Below are 21128 nucleotides of genomic sequence, written 5' to 3'. Positions count from 1 at the left end.
AAAGTATAGTAATGGACGGATTGGCATGTCCAAAATGGAAAGAAATGCACGTAGCAACAAAATATGTAATAAAAAAGAAAAGAAAAAAGGAAGATGCAAATCACAGGTAAAGCGTGGAAATTGAGGCACCCATTTCATTCTTCTCTTTTCTCTAGCATTGAGGTGAAACTTCCATTCTCTGTCTTTTCTACGCTGTTCTTTTATTCTTTCTCTTTTTTAAATATTTGTTTGGATTTTTCATGATGATTATCATAGCATTTTGACAAGTTTCAATGCAATATGGTTTTTAATTGTTGAGAAAGTTAGGGTAATATATATTGTGAAAGTATGATAATGTATGTCTAAAATACAATTAGGAACGTAATGGAAATCATTTTAAGGGGTGGCATTTGATAAAAACCAAGAGAATCCAACTTCTTGAGGAGACACCATCTTTGATCTTGTATCCTAATCTTATAAGACAAAGAACAAAGAGGTTGGGGAGAGAGGGTTTCATTTATGTTAAGAGAAGAAAAAGATATACAATGCAGAATAACATTTAGAAGGTTTGAGGAAATAATACCCTAGAGAACCCTACAAAAAGTTTCACTCTCATCTGCGATCTGTCATAGGCATTTTAAGAGGAACTTGGAAGGATTGGGTCAGCTGAGTCCTAATGAGAGAATTGGGCCTAAGACGTGGAGGGGTCTACTACATGAAACATGCCATGCCACTGATAAGGAGGTTGGGGGCGCTGAGCTGGCCGAGGAAGGATGGAAATGAGTGACTGATAAGTAATGATGAGTTAGTTATATAAGGAATAAATGGGGGACGAGAAAAACTATCTGGGATTTCTGTTTTAGTGAGATAGTGAGGTCGCAGATAATGCTTCTCCGGTGAAGGGAGCTATTTGTACAGGGCTGTTAGACATTGTTCTATCCCATTTTATTTTCTTTTTCTTGTAATCTGGCTTGTTTGTTCGTCAACACAGATTACCAGTTATCTATGAAGCACAGACACATACACGGACACCAGACATTGACACCGATAAAATTTTGACAAAATGACAATTCAATGTAAATGTAATCACATGTGTCGATGTCGTGTCAGTGTGTGTCCAGGCACGTGTAAGACACAGTGTTACACCTTCTATTAGAAGTGTCGGTGGCACAAAGCAAGTTGTTATCCAGTATTTTATTCTTTGATCCTATCAGCATCGCTATAGCCTATAACATGTAGCGAGTATTCAAAATCAAAACTTAAAAGGACTTCTTAGGAAACTTATTAGATTTTCTGACTATTTATTTTCAGGGCTTCTAAATATGGGACTAGCTCTAGGTTGTCTTCAAGTGGAACAATCAACAGTAGCAATCCGAGAAGTTTTTGGGAAATATGAGGATGTACTTGAACCTGGTTGCCACTGTGTGCCCTGGTTCATGGGCAGACAAATAGCTGGTTACCTTTCTTTGCGTGTGCAACAACTAGATGTTCGCTGTGAAACCAAGACAAAGGTTTGTTCTGAAAAACTAAAATTCATAAGTAAAACAAATATGATGATGATTAGTATCTGTTCATTTTTACAAATTAATGTTGCGTGTATGTTCTTACCTCATTTTTACAAATTAATGTTGCATGTATGTTCTTACAAATTAATATTACATCCAATCAGGACAATGTTTTTGTGACTGTGGTTGCATCTGTTCAATATCGAGCACTGGCAGAAAAGGCGGTGGATGCTTTTTACAGACTTACCAATACGAGAGAACAGATCCAAGCCTATGTCTTTGATGGTGTTGATTTGTAGTCTAATCTCCTAATACAATCTTTTTTTGTTACTTCTCCTTGATGAAACTGATTAATTCCTATTTCTTATTTCAGTTATCCGGGCAACTGTTCCAAAAATGGGACTAGATTCTTCTTTTGAACAGAAGAATGAAATTGCAAAAGCTGTTGAGGAAGAACTTGAAAAGGTAATTCCTTTTCTCTTTGTCTGTTTCAAGTACTAAGCTGTTAGCAATAGCATTCATGAATTTTGGTTTTTCACTTCTTGTTTATATGAAGGCCATGTCAGCTTATGGATATGAGATAGTTCAGACTCTCATTGTGGATATTGAACCAGATGAGCATGTGAAGAAAGCCATGAATGAGATAAATGCTGGTATGCTTTCCATAATAGCATATATTTTTAGCTGGGCACAAATTACTCTTTTTTAAAATTAGAAAGAAAAAAAATATGTATGGAACATATATCGTATAAATTTACGGTCATTAACCTTTTTAAGTTCAAAAAAATTAGATTAAAGAAACTATTGTATCAGTATGGAATGGATATCCTCTCAAATGCACAACTTCACTGCTAAAGTCTTGTTTTTAGCAAAACACGTTAAAGGCTTGACATTTTCTTTTCTGTTATTTTACTCTGTGTTTCAATCATTGGCAATAGCTGCAAGATTTAGGATGGCTGCAAGTGAGAAAGCTGAAGCAGAGAAGATTCTGCACATAAAAAGGGCAGAGGGAGATGCAGAATCAAAGTATCTAGCAGGGCTTGGAATAGCTCGTCAGCGTCAAGCCATAGTTGACGGGCTTAGGGACAGTGTTCTAGCATTTGCAGAGAATGTCCCCGGGACATCATCAAAGGATGTCATGGACATGGTTCTTGTGACCCAATACTTTGACACATTGAAGGAGATTGGCGCATCCTCAAAGTCCAATTCTGTTTTTGTTCCACACGGACCAGGTGTTGTAAAAGATATTTCTTCACAAGTCAGAGATGGTCTTCTCCATGGGAATGTCGCTCGGCCTTGAAGTTTGAGACATGTCAGTGTCGTGTTTTGTGTCCCCGTCTGTGTTGGTATATACTTCATAGATATCACATAATAAAAACTTTAGGAATTTATATTCTAAAGATAGTAGAGTATTTATCGATTTTGTCTATCACTTATTATAACTAGTTTGGGATGTTTATATGCCCTTCCATACCTAATGTCTTTATGCCTTCGTGTTTTTTCCTTCTGGAGTTGTGAATAGACAAATGTAGCACATTTTTTTCTCTTCGGAGATAGAAATAACAGTGTGCAGAAGTGCTTCACTTATGGCTTGTTCTTTTTTATTTGCATAGACAATAAAGTATTTGTCCTATTGTTAGAATTAAGGATAGAAGTGAGTATTTGAATGAGTTTACTTAGAGTCCATTTGAATTGTAACATACTCCCTCCATTACTAATTATAAGCAAATTTCACTCATGGTGGAAAAACAACGACATGTTATGTTTTAATCTGTGGTGGTGGAGAGAGAGAGAAAGGACTAGTTGATTTATTTTTGGGTTAAATATGTTTTTGATCCCTATAAAATGGGGTCTTTCAAGTTTAGTCTTTACTTAATTTTAATGGTTCTTTTAGTCCTTAAAAAAAAATCTGCACTCAGTATTAGTCCCTCCTCAATTCAAATTTGTTTAATTTATGTTTAAACTCTCGAGTTTTTGAACAATTTTTTACAGACGTGTTAAGAACATTACTAAAAGTTCCTATGCAAAAAATTGTCACAAAATTTGATTTCTACGTCCAGATTTTGTTAATTTTATTTTTAACTTTTGCCGTTTTGAAAAATTCATATTTAATTCGTTTCATGTTAAAAAATTCTAAATTTTAGTAAGTGAACCTTTCATAGTGTTTTAAACTTGTCTCAAAAAAATTGTTCAAAAGTTTAAGAGTTTAAGGATAATTAAACAAACTTTGTTGTAATAGGGACTAAAATTAGAAGTAATTCTTTTTTGTAGGGACTAAAAAATCTATTAAAATTAAGTAAGGATTAAACTTGAAAGGTCTCTATTTTATAAGAACCAAAAATATATTTAACCCTTTATTTTTTTATAATTATTTTAAAAGAAAACAACAATGTGTCATATTTTATTTTGTTGTTTGCAAGAATGATAGGTTAGGTTCGTTCCAAGAATTTCTCCTTGTTTTTTTCATAATTGTGTAACTTCTATTGGAATGTATCAATTAATTACGGATCATGTTTGAGTGCAGTTACAAGTCTGTGACCGCACACAATTACCAAATTTGTGGTCATCCAGATCAAAAAACTTATTTATATTAAACAAAATTTAAAAGTTATCAAAAAATTTGAATGGTTCTGATGTGCCTACACCGAACATGTCTATATCTAATTAAATTTTATTAATTACTCAGTCAACATCAATTCAATATTTACAAGGATTTATGTTACTAGAACAATAAAAGGCGTCCCTTATCTATTTTCAGGAATTGAATGAACGACAGGTCTCCACATAACACCTAAACTTTTCCTCTAAAAACAGGCAATGAAAACGAGTTTATCAGTGTAAATCGATAGGGAGAAAAATGCGTGTGTAGGTTATATTTGAGATTATGGAATGAGAAATAAATTTTGGTGGTTATGTTACTCATAAAAGTTGCTTGTATAGTCAATATTATAGGGTCCAGACTCTAGAGGAAAATGTAGGTAAGGTTATGGTTAATGAAAATGTAAATGAACATTTATTATATATATGCTGCTGCTAATTTTTTCATCACTTTTCATTCATTTTCATTTTTGTTCAATTCTGGTGGGCTAATTAGCTTAAAAAAAACATTCTTTTGTTTCTTTGAGTATGGGAAAGGTAAAACACTAAAACATACCACTAAAATAGTAATTCTACATTTTCTTATAAAAAGGGGTCGTTGGTAAAAATAAGCTATAAGCTAGTTAATAGCTGATAGCTGAAAAGCTAGCTGATGACTGATAGCTTATAGCTGAAAAGCTTGCTTATTAAAAATAACGTGTTTGGTAAAATTAGTTGTTGAAGTGGCTGATAAGTATAAAATAACATAAAAGAATTTTTTTTTTTTTTTTAATATACATATAGACACACACATTTTTTTTATAATGTATTTATTTTTTAATTATAGTTAAATATATTTTTGGTCCCTATAAATATTCAAACTTTTGGTCTTAGTCTCCATAAAAAAATTCTTCAACCTTTAATCCTAAAAAAAAAATCACCGACAATTTTGATCTCTGCTTTATGTATTCCAAAATTAAGAGAAAGGTGGAAACAAAAAGTGAGCTAGAATATATAAAATTTTACAACGTACAAAAGACTAGTTATTTTTTCCTTTGAAAAAAAAATAGGCTAGTTATTTTTTGTGTGGTATTTTTTTTAAGGGAAAAAATGGAGCGGTTATAAAGATGAACATGGGTAGTTGTTTAATTAAAAAAATAATTAATTTAAATTAATAGGGTTAAAGTTGGAAGAAAATATAAAAAGCTACCAGCTATAAGCTAAAAAGCTACTTGAAATAGCTTTTCAAAAAACGCTATAAGCTCATGAAAAAAGCTTATTACCAAACACGTCGGCTGTGTTTGGTAACACAAAAAAGCTAGCTTATAGCTTGTTAGCTTAGCTTATAAGCTCGTTAGAAGAAAACGTGACGTGTTTGGTAACAAGCTTTTTTCATGAGCTTATAGCGTTTTTTGAAAAGCTATTTCAAGTAGCTTTTTAGCTTATAGCTGATAGCTTTTTATATTTTCTTCCAACTTTAACCTTATTAATTTAATTAATTATTTTTTTAATTAAACAAGTACCCATATTCATCTTTATAACCGCCCCATTTTTTCCCTTAAATAAAATGCCGTTTTTTTAAGGAGCACTTTATATATATATATATATATATATATATATATATATATATATATATATATATATATATATATATATATAATATTTTTTATGGAAATGCTTTATATTTTGTTATAACTAATCTGTCATACACCACACAAAAAATAACTAGCCTATTTTTTTTTTAAAAGAAAAAATAACTAGTCTATTGTACGTTGTAAAATTTTATATATTCTACCTCACATTTTGTTTCCACATTTCTCTTATTTTTGGGACTCATTAAACAGAGATCAAAATTGTTAGTGAATTTTTTTTTAGGATTAAAGGTCGAAGAATTTTTTTATGGAGACTAAGACCAAAAGTTTGAATATTTATAGGAACCAAAAACATATTTAACTATAATTAAAAATATTAAAAAATAAATACACTACAAAAAAAATGCGTGTCTATATGTATATTAAAAAAACACATGTCCTTTTATGTCATTTTATATTTATCAGCTACTTCAACAGCTAATTTTACCAAACACATTATTTTTAATAAACAAGCTTTTCAGCTATAAGCTATCAGCTACAAACTACCAGCTAGCTTATAGCTTCTTTTTACCAAATAGAACCGTCATGTTTTCATCTAACGAGCTTATAAGCTAATCCAACAAGTTATAAGCTAGCTTTTTTGTGTTACCAAACACAGCCTACGTAAATTGCACGTATGAGTATGTTTTCTTCCACATCCACATCTTTCATTATCACGTCCTAATGCATTTTATGTAAGAAGATATTAATTGTACATTAGGTTCATTTCTGTACATTACCGTGCTGTAATTATCAACTTCTAAACTCAACCCTGGTAGATTTTTTTGGGTTCTCTTATAGATTTAATATGCACTACTATGTTAATTTTTTAAAGGAAAAAAAAAACCAGAAAAAGAAAATGTAAGGAAATACGTCATACAAAGCATAAACCAGAGCTTCGATATACACTCGACAACATTCATATCGCATGATTATCACCTTCCATGCTCAAAAACTTACTCAAAGGTGCATCTAAACCAATGAAGGTTCAGGTGGAATTGTTGAATAACTACAATTTTAAAAATTGTCCTCTGCTCTTATTGATTTTGCACCCTGAACCAACCAAAATATGAAGAAATTTAATAGCTCCAAAATGAAGGACACCAAAAGGTTCATGGGAAAGTGAAACCCTACCACTAAACTTATTGTCTCCACCACCAGACAAAGCAACCTATCAATCACAAAATCACCAATTCTAAGGCTTCAAGGCACAAGCAAGACCAACCTTTGCAGTCTTCTGAATGGCAGCAGTATCAACTTCCCCAACAAGAGAGAAACGTGCTTGTCGGCTCCAGTCATGCTGGATCAGAGCACTTGCCTTACCATAATTGTTCACCTTAGCTTTCAACAAGGTTACTGGGTCAAGAGCATGTTGTGTGCCAATGGTTAGTACATTCTCATTGCTGGAAAAGGAGTGTGAAAGCTCCGCCCCAACAGCAGTGTTTGTCAGTGGGCTCACAACATGGTAATACGAGGCATTGAGGGAATCACCTCTATCATTGCTGCATCATCAACAACAAAAAAAACAGAACAAACAATCAGGAGAACAATTCATGTTGTACAGCAACATAGACAACACTCCATGAAATGAGTTATGTCATCACAATTCATTATAAAAGCCTTTGGACAACTACTTACACAGTCAGAGAAGCAATAAGGTCAGCATGAGTAACATTCAACCCAAAATTGCACTTGTTCAAGGAGCCAGAAGAAGTCTCAAAGGAAACATCTGATCCAACAGAAACCAAATTATTTCCAAGCACAGCAGAGATGTTAACAGTGGGAGTTGCTGTCAACCCAATACTTGTACTGATCCCAGCATAATCATGAAGGTACTGTAGTTCCACCTATAAAACTCCAGGGAAGTAGAGATTATACAAACATTATTCAGGATAACAATTGGGAAGTATCAACAATTCAATATTGGCATAAGTGAATACAATAAAACTAATAATTAAGTAACACATTACAAGATAGAATAATGAAAAACGCATGTTACCTTGCCAGATTTTTGCTCTGGATAAATGAAGCTAAAAATAGTCTTGAGTCCAGGCACTGTTTCATCCACAGTAATGGTTGTGCGCAGCTGAATGGAATTCAATCAAACATAAGACGCATAACATGAACTATATAATCTTACTAGACATTCAGACAACTTATTGTATAAGATTTGGTGCCTGTTTGGATCTGCGTTTCATCCACAGTAATGGTTGTGTGCAGGTGAATGGTATTCAATCAAACATAAGACACATGACAAGAACTCTAATATCACTAGACATCCGGACAACTACTTGTATAAGACTTGGCGCCTGTTTGGATCTGCATTAACATGGTTTATTGCCATGATTTCAAAAAAAATGTGGATAGCTAAACGCATATCCAAACAGATGCTTATGAATACAATAGTTGACTAATATGAAGAGTTCTCAAATTCTTAATAAAAATATCATGGCAGATGATTATGTTGTAGAAATGGTCATGTACAATGAAAAAAAGGGCTTGACTCGTTAGATTGGCTTTTTTGAGCTTATCTACTAACATAACCAATTAAGAGACTGTTTGGGAGAACATATGAGAACAGCTCATGACATGTTCATAAGCAGTTTTCATAAGCTCTCCAGGATAGCTTATGAAAACAGCTTATTTTATCTGTTGTTATAGAGATAGCTAATACATAAGCGCTTATCATGATAAGATCTCTTGCTATAAACTTAAACTAAGTTATTTATCCAAACAAGGGCCAACATAATTTCAATAAAAAATTGCATCACATAACCAAAAACCAAAAAATAAAGAGGTAATATATCATAAGCAAGCAACCCAGGGAAATGGAAATCCATCTTAAATTTTAAAAAACTAGAGAACTACATCGGAGCCAAACAATGCAACTACTAATTTCATAATTGCAAAATGGTTCACCAAGTGTTATTTCAAGTAAAAATTATCTGAGCAAGAAATTTAGACTCACATTTGAGTTAGTGTCCACTTTGATATCAGTAGTGACGTTCTTGTTCTTCACCTTGGTACTCACATCAGCCAAAAATGCCTCACCTTTCCTGACTCCAGCTGAAGTAATTTCCTGAATAAACCAATTAAAACCATCAAACACCAAAAACTCAGCTTTTACAACAAACCAAAGAATTAAAATTTCAACCTAACTAACAATCCTCACAACTATAGTGAAATCTAAAAACTTCAACTAGTTAACTTGAATCATTCTGAAATATAGACTTGAGGTGCTAGCACAGTAGTCAGAGCTAAGCCTCTTTTCGAAGAACCCAAACTATACCACCGAAATTGACACTAGTGAAACTCAAACCCGAGACCTTGAGAGAAGGTCAGAGCTTAGCCCGGTAAGCTCGGAGTTTAAATCCCACCGGAGACAGTAGTAAAATGACTACTACTGCCACTTTAATTAATAAAAAGTTTCCCTTTGCCTGATTTAAAACTAAAAACTATTTTCAAGTTTATTTTTATTGTTTCAAAATAAAACTTGAATCATTTTCAAATTAATACCCATTATTTCAAAATAGTTCATGGTTTGTTCCCGTCAGCTTAGCTCGGTTAGTAAGGAATGCAAAGTCCGGGAATTGAATCCCGAACACCACCAAAAAAATAAATAGTTCATGGTTTCATCATCCTAGTTTTATTTTTCTAAAATGTAAAACATGCAACAAAACCTAGAAAATAACAACAAACAACAAAAAAAAAATCATATGAACAAATTCTTAAAAAAAAATTGAAAAAAAATTACCACTCCAGCTAAAGTTTGAGTTGTGATTGTGAACTTGTGATCATTCTGATAATCTTTGAAAAGAAGATCTGAAAATCGAAATTCTCAGTGAGTTAGATATTCATGAAGATTAATACATAAAAAAAAAAAAAAAAAAAAAATGAAACTGAAATCGAAAAGAATGAAAGAATCGATGACCTCGTGCTCTCTTTCCGATATCGGAGTAAAGACCAGGACCCTTCACCATGATTTTTCCCGAGAAAGTGAAGAGCGGAAAATGCGAGAAAATGTGTGAAAAATGAAAATGGTGTGAGAAGTGAAAAAAAGACAAACCCTAATGAATATTAGAGGGGGAGAGGATGAACTGTAGCCGTGAGATGTAAAGATGGAATCGTGGCCGTTGATTTAGAAGACGAGGGAGTGAGGCCTTGAGAATCGGGACAATTGTTGAGTTGGCGGAATATTCGCCCTTCGATGTTTTATTCTTTTTCGTTTAGTCACTGATTAATTTTTTGCGTACGTGTAAACTAGAGGCACATGCATTTTTATTTTTATTTTTGGTTTATGGCTTTTGCAATGGAATATTAAAGAATTTTAATTATTTGATGGAGAAATTATTATTAATGATATTTTTTCAGTGGAAAAAAATAATATTATTATTAATGATATTGAAATGAATTATTATTTTACAAATATTTTATCCGAGATTCGAACTATATGTCTTGTGAGGTAAAAATGTCAAACTGTTGTCAATTAGGTTGATACATCTAGGACAGAGGCGGACCTACATGGTTGACTTTTATCTTTGCACGAAACGAAGTATTTTCTCTTCAACTTGAGAATTTCGACGAAATTTGGACTTAGCGTGTTTAAGGGTCTAAAAACTCTAGAGTTCGACAAGATGTAAGCTAAGAATGCAAGTTCGTCAAAGCCAGGCAATTACTGTTGAGGCTGGAAGAATTTAAATTTCAAAGAGAAGCGGTTTCCTTGATGGAAATGTGGGAGACAAGCGGTTTCCAAATGGAATGAGTGTTGATCATGGAGTTAATTAGGCTTTTTCCAGTTATTTTGCTGTGTATAAATAGTAGTTTTCCATATTAAAAAACAGACCGCAAATCACTTATAGAAATTCTAAAACACCCGAAGTACCGGCGCGAGATAAAAGAGTTATACATGATGTATGTAAAATTATTTGTCGAACCACCTTTATTATAAATGCAATGCAATTTATCTTTTCTTTAAGTTTATGGCTTTTAAATTTCTAGCCTTTATTTTGCATTTACAGCGTTTCCCTTTGTTTTATCCTTTTTTCTGTCGAAAGACGCCATAAGGACTCGCCTTGTTCATAAAGCAACCTATGAATTTTTTGGAAAAACTTTGCACAACATGCCCTAGAATTTCTGGTTTGATCCTGCTTGTAATAATCTAAACCAACCCTTCTTGTTTACTAAAAACACTGATATATTAACATGTGTTTGGACTGAAGCTCCAATTTGTAGCTTCCTAATATCACGGCCAAATTTGCATCAGAACACGGGAATGAACTATATGATGCTAAACCAAACATATTAGATGTTCTTTTTGAGACGTAATATAACAATAACGATGTTTCTACTTTAGGATATATGCAATGAGATAGTCTTATATAGGCACAGTGACAAATTAAGTTATTGGACGCACACATAATAATGAAAGAAATTAAAAGATTTATCTTTTAGACTAAGTAATGATGTTATCTTTTTCAAATATTGATAATTGACTAATTGTCACTTTCTTTGTTATCAATATTACTTTTATTTATATATTCTTGAGTTTTGAACATTATTGTAGGGTTTACCAAATATTGTGAATTTGTTATACAATATTGTCAATATATAGTTGTATATCGTCAAAACTTAGTTAATATGCTCCACAATTCAGTGATAATGCAATCACTTTTAAGGATAAGAAAACAAAATATAAATTTTTAAGTTTAGGGGGCATTTTGCACATAAGTGCAAAACTTCAGGGGGGTATTTGCAAAACGTTATGTTGACTAACATAAATATTTGACGTAGGGGGTAAATTGATTAACGTTGTGCAATTTCATGGGGTAATTGAAGTTTTGTTAATTTCAGGAGAGTAATTGACGAAAGATACAATTTACTATTTACTCAATTTTATTCAATTTTATTTGTTTGATTTAGATTTATGCCTACCCGAGTGTGACACAACACCGGCCGCAGAACACGAAAATGTTTCGAATCGTTGACTTGAAAAAAATAATTATTTTCTCATCGTTCATGTAAACTAAGCGTAGATTTTTGACTATTTTTTTAGAATATTGTCATCGTCAACGATAAGATAAAGAAGAAACCACAGTGGATTTCATTTGTTTCAGACATTCATAGGGTCCCATTTCATCATCATATTTTCATTATATAGTTACCTTCACAAGTTTTTTTCTTTAGGAACATTCAAAGTTTAAATCAACGTATATATTTCCATTCAATAGCACGCTAGCTTTCAAACACTCATGGCATTCATTTTTCCTCCTCCTTCTTTTACACCCAAGATTCCTCAACAAATCCACGACGTTTTCCTCAGCTTCAGAGGCGAGGACACTCGCTATACTTTCACAAGCCACCTTTACGCCGCGTTAACCAGACTTCAAATCAAAACTTACATCGACAATGAGCTCGAAAGAGGTGATGAAATATCACCTTCACTTCTCAAGGCAATCGATGATGCAAAATTATCCGTAATTATCTTTTCGGAAAATTATGCTTCTTCTAGATGGTGTTTGGAGGAGCTTGTGAAAATCTTGGAATGTAAGAAAAATAATGGGCAAATTTTAGTTCCTATTTTCTACCATGTTAACCCAACAAATGTAAGGAATCAAACGGGTAGCTATGGGCTTTCTTTGGCAGAGCAAGAAAAACGTAGGGACATGCATAAGGTTCAAACATGGCGGCTAGCTTTGACAGAAGCTGCCAATTTCTCTGGCTGGGATTGCTTGGGCACAAGGTAATTAATATTTACCTTAACTCATTAGATAAATTCTCATTTGAAGATTGATGTAATTAATCAATAATTTCTATTTTAGTATATACTTGACACAATAATTTTTAGTTTAATTACGACAAAATTAAGTTTATACTTTATACTATGTTTGTACAAAAAAAAATGGATCTAGGTCTAGTGGAGTCGCAACTTTGTTACAGTTAAATGCATCATGGTTGTCTCATCTTGATCGTATGGTTTATTTGAAGTTCAGTTTTGAGATTTAAAAATTTAAAATATTCTTTGAAATTTGGACCGTTCAATCCAAATTAGACGACTGAGATGCCTGTCACACAAACTTAATTCCCTGATTGGTAAAATTAACAGGAACGAGTCTGAGCTAGTAGAACAAATTGCAATGGACATATTACAAAAGCTAGACTCTATAACAAGTGGAGGATTAGAAAGACGAATCAACAAATACAAGCAAATTGCACAACAAAAACTTGAGAAATCCCTTAGAACAGGTAATCTTGCAGACATGGAAGAATTGATCACAACATTGTACCAACTTGCTGAACTAAAATTGGAGAAAGCCACAAAATCAAATGACTCAAGTGATTGGGGTGATGTTTTGGCTACATACGAACGTATCATGCAACTTAAACAAGACAAGTGGATGCGTACGTTTAATGCACAAGATTTGGAGGAATTAAAGGCTGCAAGGAACCATGTATTGCATATTCAGAGGGAGCAATTCAATAGTAAGATGGGTTTCCGTGGTATATAGATGCAGTTATTCATCATGAACAAGTGCCGTCTTTCTAAACTTTTAATTTGAATTGTTTTAATGCTTTAAATACAATGTTGAAAGATAAGCATCATTGTATTAATACTAGCTTGGAAACCCGTGCCAAGCAAGGATTAAAATTCCGACTATTATTATTATTTTTATATAAAATCTAATTAAACAGTAAATTCATTATTTTATACACAATATATCAATAAAACGCATCGTTATCGTATTTTTGATTGCATATTATATACAAATATCAACGTGTATATAGTTATTTGGATTTTCGCATCGTTAAACATGAATGATTTAACGGATGTAACGTCGAACCGGAATATTTTACACGGATGACTAAAATTAATAACGAAGACATGAGTCTTGTTTTTTTTTTTTTGTTCTGCATATAACTGGGGTATTAGAGTTTCGAGACCTACCACTGCATATACAATTAATTGTCCCTACCCAACAAATTGTCTCTACCAGATGCCCTTATATCTAATTTCTTTCAAATTTCATGATTTCTATAGCAGATACCCTTATATATACAAAGTTAATATCGTGCATACACTTGATTCATCTTAACATCCAACACGAATTTGTAATTATTCAATCGCGTAACAAATAAGTATAACAAACAACGACAAACACACCAACTATCTATCGTATTTTTTAACTAAGCATATTATAAAATAACCCATCAACAAAAACACACACAAAAAAAAAAAGGCTTGAAAAAAGGACTACAAAATTGTCATGTGCATGCACATAGACATAGGCGCTCCAAAGAACAAAGAAAAAAAAAGACGGATATATAGCTGATTGTATAAAAAAAAAATGAAGCAGAACATATAGTTGATAATATGGTCACTGAAAGAGTACGACTTGCATTAGGAAAAATGAAAAAGATCAGAAGGATACTAACATTATAAATTAAATTAAATTGAATATGAGAATATTGGAGTTGCTCTATCAGATAATAGAAAAACTAAAGTCTCAGTAGATAAACACCTTAATTTATCAGGCATTGTTAATTTCGCAGCCGAAGAGAAGGCATTGCACCTATTGCAATTGGTCAATTATATTTCAATGCCATAGAAATTCCATTAACGTCAGCTTGTGTACATCTAAATGATATCATATCACCTGAAACACTAAACCAGCACCTGAAGGTACATGAGACCAAAAATATTGTGAAAAAGGGATGAAAAATATTACTCCATGTAACATATTAGTCTCTATAACAAATCAATCACTCAACCTAATCTTTGCACAATAATAAATGTCATTGAATTTTATACAATGAAATAAGAAGTGTGATCTCAATAAATTTTATACAACCTGTTCTTTGTTAAATAAATTTTTTTGGGGGGGTTGTGAGGAAAAAGGAAAAATTACTTGCATTGGTTGGCATTCTTTATGTTTGAGGAGGGAGTATGGGGTTTGGGTGTTAGGAGATTGAGAGAGTTTAACATTGCTTTGTTAGGGAAATGGTGTTAGCGGTTGTTAGTTGATAGAGAGGGGTTGTGGCGTAGGGTGTTGGTGGCTATGTATGGTGTGGCGGATGGTGGTTTGGAGGATGGGGGCCGGAGCTGTTCTTCGTGGTGGAGGGAGATAGTCAGGATTAGAGATGGGATAGGCGAGGGTGGAAAGGGTTGGTTTACGGATTGTGTTAGGAGGAGGGTGGGGGATGGAGCAGATACTGATTTTTGGCGAGATTGTTGGTGTGGTAGTGTTCCGTTGTGTGAGCGCTTTAGGCGACTTTTTGACTTAACCACCAATAAATCAATCACGGTGAGGAACATGTTCTTGTTGGGGGTGGAGGATGGTGGGGGAGCGTGGCAGTGGCGTCGCCGTTTATTGGTGTGGGAGGAGAAATTGGTAGAGGAGTGTAGGGCTTTATTACTAACAGTCTCTTTGCAGGAATCTGATACTGACAGATGGGTGTGGTTACCGGATCCGATTGGTGGCTATTATGTTCGTGGGGTATATGACTTATTGACATCACATGAACACTCTCATCTTCATCACAATATGGAGTTAGTCTAGCACAAACAGGTACCTCTAAAAGTTTCAATCCTTGCTTGGCGGTTGTTGAGGGATCGACTACCTACTAAAGCCAATTTGACAAATCGCGGCATTTTGCCGATGGAGGCTAGGCTTTGTGTCATGGGATGTGGGCATGTTGAAAATGTGTCTCATTTGTTTCTGTCCTGTCCATTCTTCGGTGCTTTGTGGCCTATGGTGCGGGCTTGGCTTGGTGTAGAAGGGGTAGATTCTCATGTTCTATCAGATCATTTTATGCAATTTATTCAATATATTGGTGCCTTGAAATCGCGTCGATCTCTCTTCCACTTGATTTGGCTTCAGTGTGTTTGGGTTATATGGAATGAACGGAATGACAGGTTATTTCGTGGCCGTGATGGTTCTCTACCACAGTTGTTAGATAAAGTAAAATCAAATTCCTTGTGGTGGCTGAAAGCTAGTAATGTGGTCTTTACTTTTGGGTACTCATAATTGGTGGTCGAGCCCGCTTGCATGTATGGGCATCGATTGACCTTGTTGTAATCTTACTGGTTGTTGTTGTTTCGTGATTGTTTTGGCACGCCTTGTGCTATAACAATTACAGTGTTCTTAGTAATATAATTCATTTTAGTTTCTTCAAAAAAAGAAGTGTGGTCTCAATTGTTAGTTGTTGAATTGTAGTTTATCTACATGACCAATCCATTACTCTTTCTTTACGCAACTATTAGAATGGTTGCAAGTAGCAACAACCAATTCATATCCAATATATATATATATATTACAACCAAGTTTAAAAGAGAGAAAAAACTCATACCCACGATCGACCGGTTAAACGTTCTGAAAAATATCACAGTACACAACATTAGTGGTCTCAGTACACACGCGATTTTCTTCATCCAGTATAAGCATTTTCAATCCCATTTTGGAAGTGACTCTCGACACAGCGACATACAACTGTCCATGAGTAAAAACTGGTTCAAAAGATAAATTTCAACGACTGACCCTGACTTTTATTTATTGTCATTGCAAAACACAAAACCAATGAGAACTGTCTCGTAGTTAATTTTAAAGGAAGTTTAGGATCACTCGAAAATAAGTTCATTCTTGGAATAATTACTTTTTCACCATCATTTTTTTTGGTAATAACAGTTGCACCGATAAAGTTATTCCAAAGATTGTCTACAATCAACCTAGTCCAATTGCACAATCCAGTTTCTTGATCAATGTTCCTCATCAACATAATTGGACATCCAACTTTAAATCTCAACTTGTGGTTTGAAATATCAAAAAACTTGATATTGTTTAAGAATTCGGTGGTAAACCATTCACTTTGTATCTCACTATTCTTGTCTGATTCGCAAACCAAATCAAAATTGATATACTCCTTTTCGTCTCTTGGAACCAATGATAGGAGGAATTTGTTTACGTGCTCAACTGCGTTTAGTGTGGGAGCAAGTATCCCCCTCTCTTGAAAAAAAAATCGAGATCTTCATGTTTTTCAAAATATCTGGATATACAAAATCAACCCGAGAACGCAACGGATCAGATAAATCTTTTATCAGCAACTCATCAGGAATGAGTACGTTAATTTCTCCACTCTCGTTAGCGGATCGTATTCCATCTCCAATTAAAAGCATCAAATCAACAAACTTTCTTATCTCATCTTGCTCAGCACGAACAGTTGAAGCACGTAAAGACATATTTGTTGTAAGTGTGCGAACCTTACAGTGACGCCACAACTTTGATGAGTTTATGGATGAAGCAAGTATGTCTTGTTTGCATCCTTTTCTTATGACTGGCAAAATTTGTCTGAAATCACCGCCTGAAACCACAGAAACACCCCCAAAAGGTTTGTCTGTAATATCAACACCATCATAAGACATTATATCGCCCATGGTTCGATCAAATGCCTCAAAACAATAACGATGGATTATTGGTGCCTCGTCCCATATTATTAATTTTGAACATAACAGTTTTGTCGCTCTCTTTATCGAATCCATAATTTGACGCTTTGTACCTCATTATTCTGGTATGTTTGCAAACCGTATCATAACTAATATATTCCTTTTCGTCTCCTGGAACCAATGATAGAATGAATCCGTTTGCGTGCTCAACTGTGTCCAGTGTGGGATAAAGTATCCCCAGCTCTTTTGGAAAAAAATCTAATATCTTTATGTTTTGCAAAAAATCCGGATATACAAAAAAAAATTCAACGGGCTGAAAAAAATCTTAATATTTATGGAGAACATTTACATAATTAACCATTTTTTACTGTAAAACTTTGTTTTTGGATGTCATTCACTTTCCTTTTTTTTTTTTTGTATTCAAACTCTATTTTTTCAAACTCCTTCGCATATGATCTATGATGGAGTGTGACAATAAAAAATGTACATGTGTCATCATAAATTTACAAAATACATGTTTATTAGACATTTTAAAATGATACAACGTTTTTTTAAATAAGTCTATTTCTTTTGTAATAATTACCCAAAAATCTTCAACTTCTTTAATAAAACCACATAATTACCGATAATTCAATATATTTTTTATACTCTCACGGACAAAACACACACTACATATTTTTCACCTTAATGTTTCTCCCATGTTCAATTTTCTTCTTCTTAATATTTGTTTTTATTTTTCTATCTAGTTTCCATTCTCTATTCTCATGGATGAAAGGAATATAAACATCCCTTCATGAAATCACCACCAATTAACTTTTTTGAACATATTGTACCTAATTTTGACCTTATTTGACTACGTTACATAATTATGGACGCATGTGATTATCCAACCCAGTTTACGCTCCCGCGAAAGTCCTAACATTATGATGAATTGTTTTCTTCTATTTTGGATTTCATTTGCTTAATCATTTATTTATCATGAAAGAAAGGGATAAAAACTCTTTGTATAAAGCCACCATCAACCCACCTTTTTTAGCATGTTGTGCATCCGTCTAAATTTATTTTATTATGTCTCTATATCCTAGTCATAAAGAGTTTCAAACTTAATGTTGAAATGTCAATGTGTCAAGTGTGAGTTAAAATTCTATATTGGATGCTAAAGTAGATATTACATATAAGTTAGATGACCAATATACTTGATGATTTAAGGTTTTGGTTCATTTTGTGGTGTCATTTTTTCAACTCCTTCAAAAAAATCCACAAAATTACCAACAACCTTTGGACAATATGTTTGACTGAGCAATCCCAATTAGCATGAACAATTAAACCAACAAACTCTTTTAGTAAAAAATCAAGATGAGAGATGGTTTGGGTATAAGGGATATTTCATTTGTCATTATTAATTTGAAATAAAAATTCATTTTCTTGTTCAATGTGATTTTCCAACTTAAGGGTTTAATCTAGTAGTAGAAGGACAAACTTTGAATTTCGAGATTTTGATTTTCGAACTCAGCTAGTATCCTTGGAGATAAATAAACATAAATATATTTGTGAGTGCTCTTTTATCTCTAAGACTATCCACAATGATGAGTGTTTCACCTATTTAGCACAATAATTAATAAGCACCCTATTGTGGAGCAAATAAATAAGGTGCATGTAGAGAAGGGTGGCTATAGAAGCACCCTATCTCTATTCACTTTTGTGAGGGACCCCTAAATAAATTGTATAAAAAAAATTGTTGAAAATTGGTAAAATTGAAATTTACAAAATCACTGAGTTATTGCTAAAATTTATATCATTCAAATCTCCTTTTAAATTGTGTTTGTTACTATTATTTCTTTAATAAAAGTTCCTTTAGAATATGTCAGAGAGACTTTAGGCCTTAGGGTGTGTTTATTTCAAGGTTTGTAACATGATTCCTAGGAACGTGAGATTAGAAATATGCAACATTCCCAAATTTGTTTCCATGAATATTATATTACACAAGTTTTCTTCTATTGTTATTTTCATGCTTAAAGGATGGGAATCTAAAATTCACATGGTAATAAAACTCAATTTGCCATAAATTCTCACTACCATTAACTTTTATTTCCATTTTTATTTTTTTAATTAATTAATTTCTAAAATATTTCAAGAAATCTAAATTTTTACCAAGCATGGGTAGGTATGTTGTAACACCCCGTTTTCCCAACGTGAAAATTTCATTTATTTAATCAAAGTTATTCACGTAAACGGAATGCTACACTTCTTTTCTTAAAATCATAAACTGAATAAATAACTATTTATCCTTTAAAATTCAATAACAAAATCTTTAATACTTCGCAGCGGAATTTATTCAATAACTAAAACCGTCTTTGGCACGAAGGTCTCTTCATAATTATCTCATATAATCCAATCTAAAACATAGTCATAAATCTTCTTAAAAACAATACGTAAGGAATAGAAAGACAACAATAAAATTCCCATTCCGTTATGTATCAGAGCACCTAAAGACACACATGAGAGCTAATCCACTCACAACAGCAATCTAACAGCAACTTAAACTCGATCACCTGCAAGTTACTCATACGAAGAGCAACATTTTCAAGCAGAAGGGGTGAGATTTCACAAAACAATAATATCAAGCATATAATTCAATAATTATATTTAACAACATAAATAACTTCATCTATTAGTAATAATAATTCTTCAAGTATAATTCTTAATAGTCCAACCAACTTCTAATTATCATTTACTTCATATTCACCACATTATAACATCATCATATAACACATATTAACCAAATCATAACAATATAGATCATTACATCATACTCATAGTTCATATATAACATAACAACATCTTAATTAATTCATATACAACATAACAACATCATTAATTCATAATAATAATTATTCATCAAACATCTCATTATCATTTCATGAATAAAAGACAACTTATCAACTTAACATAAACATCATCAAGTACATTAAACAACTCATAGATAATATCATGTAATCATCATCTCCCTATAATAATAATCATATACGACACAACATAATCATCATCTTATAATGATATAACTACAACATATTCATCATCATATAATATATCACAACAACATATTTATCATTTTATATTAATATAATAACACATACTAACACCATAATCAACATCATAAATCTTCAACATAAACATCTTAAACATAATCATCTTAAACAATAGCATCTTTGATAAACAATTACCAAGTAATCACAACATTCGATCATCATCAATAACATAACATAATATTCACTTAATAATAATTAATCATATATGGAACAACATATTCATCACTTAATAATAACAATTATATACATCATCATAACAACTTAACAATATCATAATCAACATCTTACACAACATAGCAACATAACAATATCATAACCAACATCTTAAACAACATAGCAACATAACAATATCATAATCAACATCTTAAACAACATAGAAACATAACCATATCATAATCAACATTGTTATACCCTGATTTTGGACCTAAAAATACTTATTCAAATTTCTTTTCTACTACCGATATTTGTCAATTTACTGTTGTTTTACTCTGAGTCTTTACTTTGTTTCATCTGCATCTTTTGCTGTCTCTGTCTCAAAGTATTTTCAATTGTGATTTTCTTGCATAAAACCATCCAAAGTGTTTTCTTGCATTTTAATTCAAATATTTGCAAAAAAATCATACAAAAGGGTATTTTGGTCATTTCCTGCAGTGGAACCCATTTTAGTCCCTGTAACTGTCTCTGAGTCTTTTTAAATTGTCTGTACAAATCATTGTTGAATCTCTGTTTAAAATCATTTCAAAATTGCATCTAAGCCAGGTTGAGTCATTTTAGTCCCTAGGGGCATTTTGGTCTTTTCCTGTCAAAATTTCGACAGGGAGGTATTTTAAAATACCTCATGTCAGTAATTGGTTTGTTTTAGCACTTTTGATTGATTTTATTTTTTGTTTCACTTTACGTTTTTTCAAATTAC

The 21128-nt window shown here is 32.7% G+C and overlaps 3 protein-coding genes across 3 annotated transcripts; 2 read left to right on the top strand and 1 right to left on the bottom strand.

Annotated features, from left to right (window-relative positions):
- The first annotated feature begins 39 nt into the window (after nucleotides 1–39).
- On the top strand, nucleotides 40–2923 carry LOC25502793 (hypersensitive-induced response protein 1). Its single transcript, XM_013590354.3, has 6 exons — nucleotides 40–162; nucleotides 1291–1490; nucleotides 1649–1769; nucleotides 1858–1949; nucleotides 2041–2137; nucleotides 2423–2923. The coding sequence occupies exons 2-6, from the start codon at nucleotides 1302–1304 to the stop codon at nucleotides 2782–2784; spliced, it is 861 nt and encodes a 286-aa protein (XP_013445808.1). The 5' UTR covers nucleotides 40–162; nucleotides 1291–1301; the 3' UTR covers nucleotides 2785–2923.
- Nucleotides 2924–6554: 3631 nt separating this feature from the next.
- LOC25502792 (mitochondrial outer membrane protein porin of 36 kDa) lies at nucleotides 6555–9781 on the bottom strand. Its single transcript, XM_013590352.3, has 6 exons — nucleotides 9624–9781; nucleotides 9447–9514; nucleotides 8661–8771; nucleotides 7692–7778; nucleotides 7331–7539; nucleotides 6555–7194 (listed from the first exon to the last, which is right to left on the bottom strand). The coding sequence occupies exons 1-6, from the start codon at nucleotides 9670–9672 to the stop codon at nucleotides 6888–6890; spliced, it is 831 nt and encodes a 276-aa protein (XP_013445806.1). The 5' UTR covers nucleotides 9673–9781; the 3' UTR covers nucleotides 6555–6887.
- A 2029-nt stretch (nucleotides 9782–11810) lies between these two features.
- Nucleotides 11811–13406, top strand: LOC25502791 (disease resistance protein RPV1). Its single transcript, XM_013590351.3, has 2 exons — nucleotides 11811–12431; nucleotides 12795–13406. The coding sequence occupies exons 1-2, from the start codon at nucleotides 11941–11943 to the stop codon at nucleotides 13195–13197; spliced, it is 894 nt and encodes a 297-aa protein (XP_013445805.1). The 5' UTR covers nucleotides 11811–11940; the 3' UTR covers nucleotides 13198–13406.
- The last annotated feature ends 7722 nt before the right edge of the window (nucleotides 13407–21128 follow it).

This window comes from Medicago truncatula, chromosome 8 (genome assembly GCF_003473485.1).
Source record: "Medicago truncatula cultivar Jemalong A17 chromosome 8, MtrunA17r5.0-ANR, whole genome shotgun sequence".
NCBI lineage: Eukaryota > Viridiplantae > Streptophyta > Magnoliopsida > Fabales > Fabaceae > Medicago > Medicago truncatula.
This window is presented reverse-complemented; position numbering and strand designations above follow the sequence as displayed.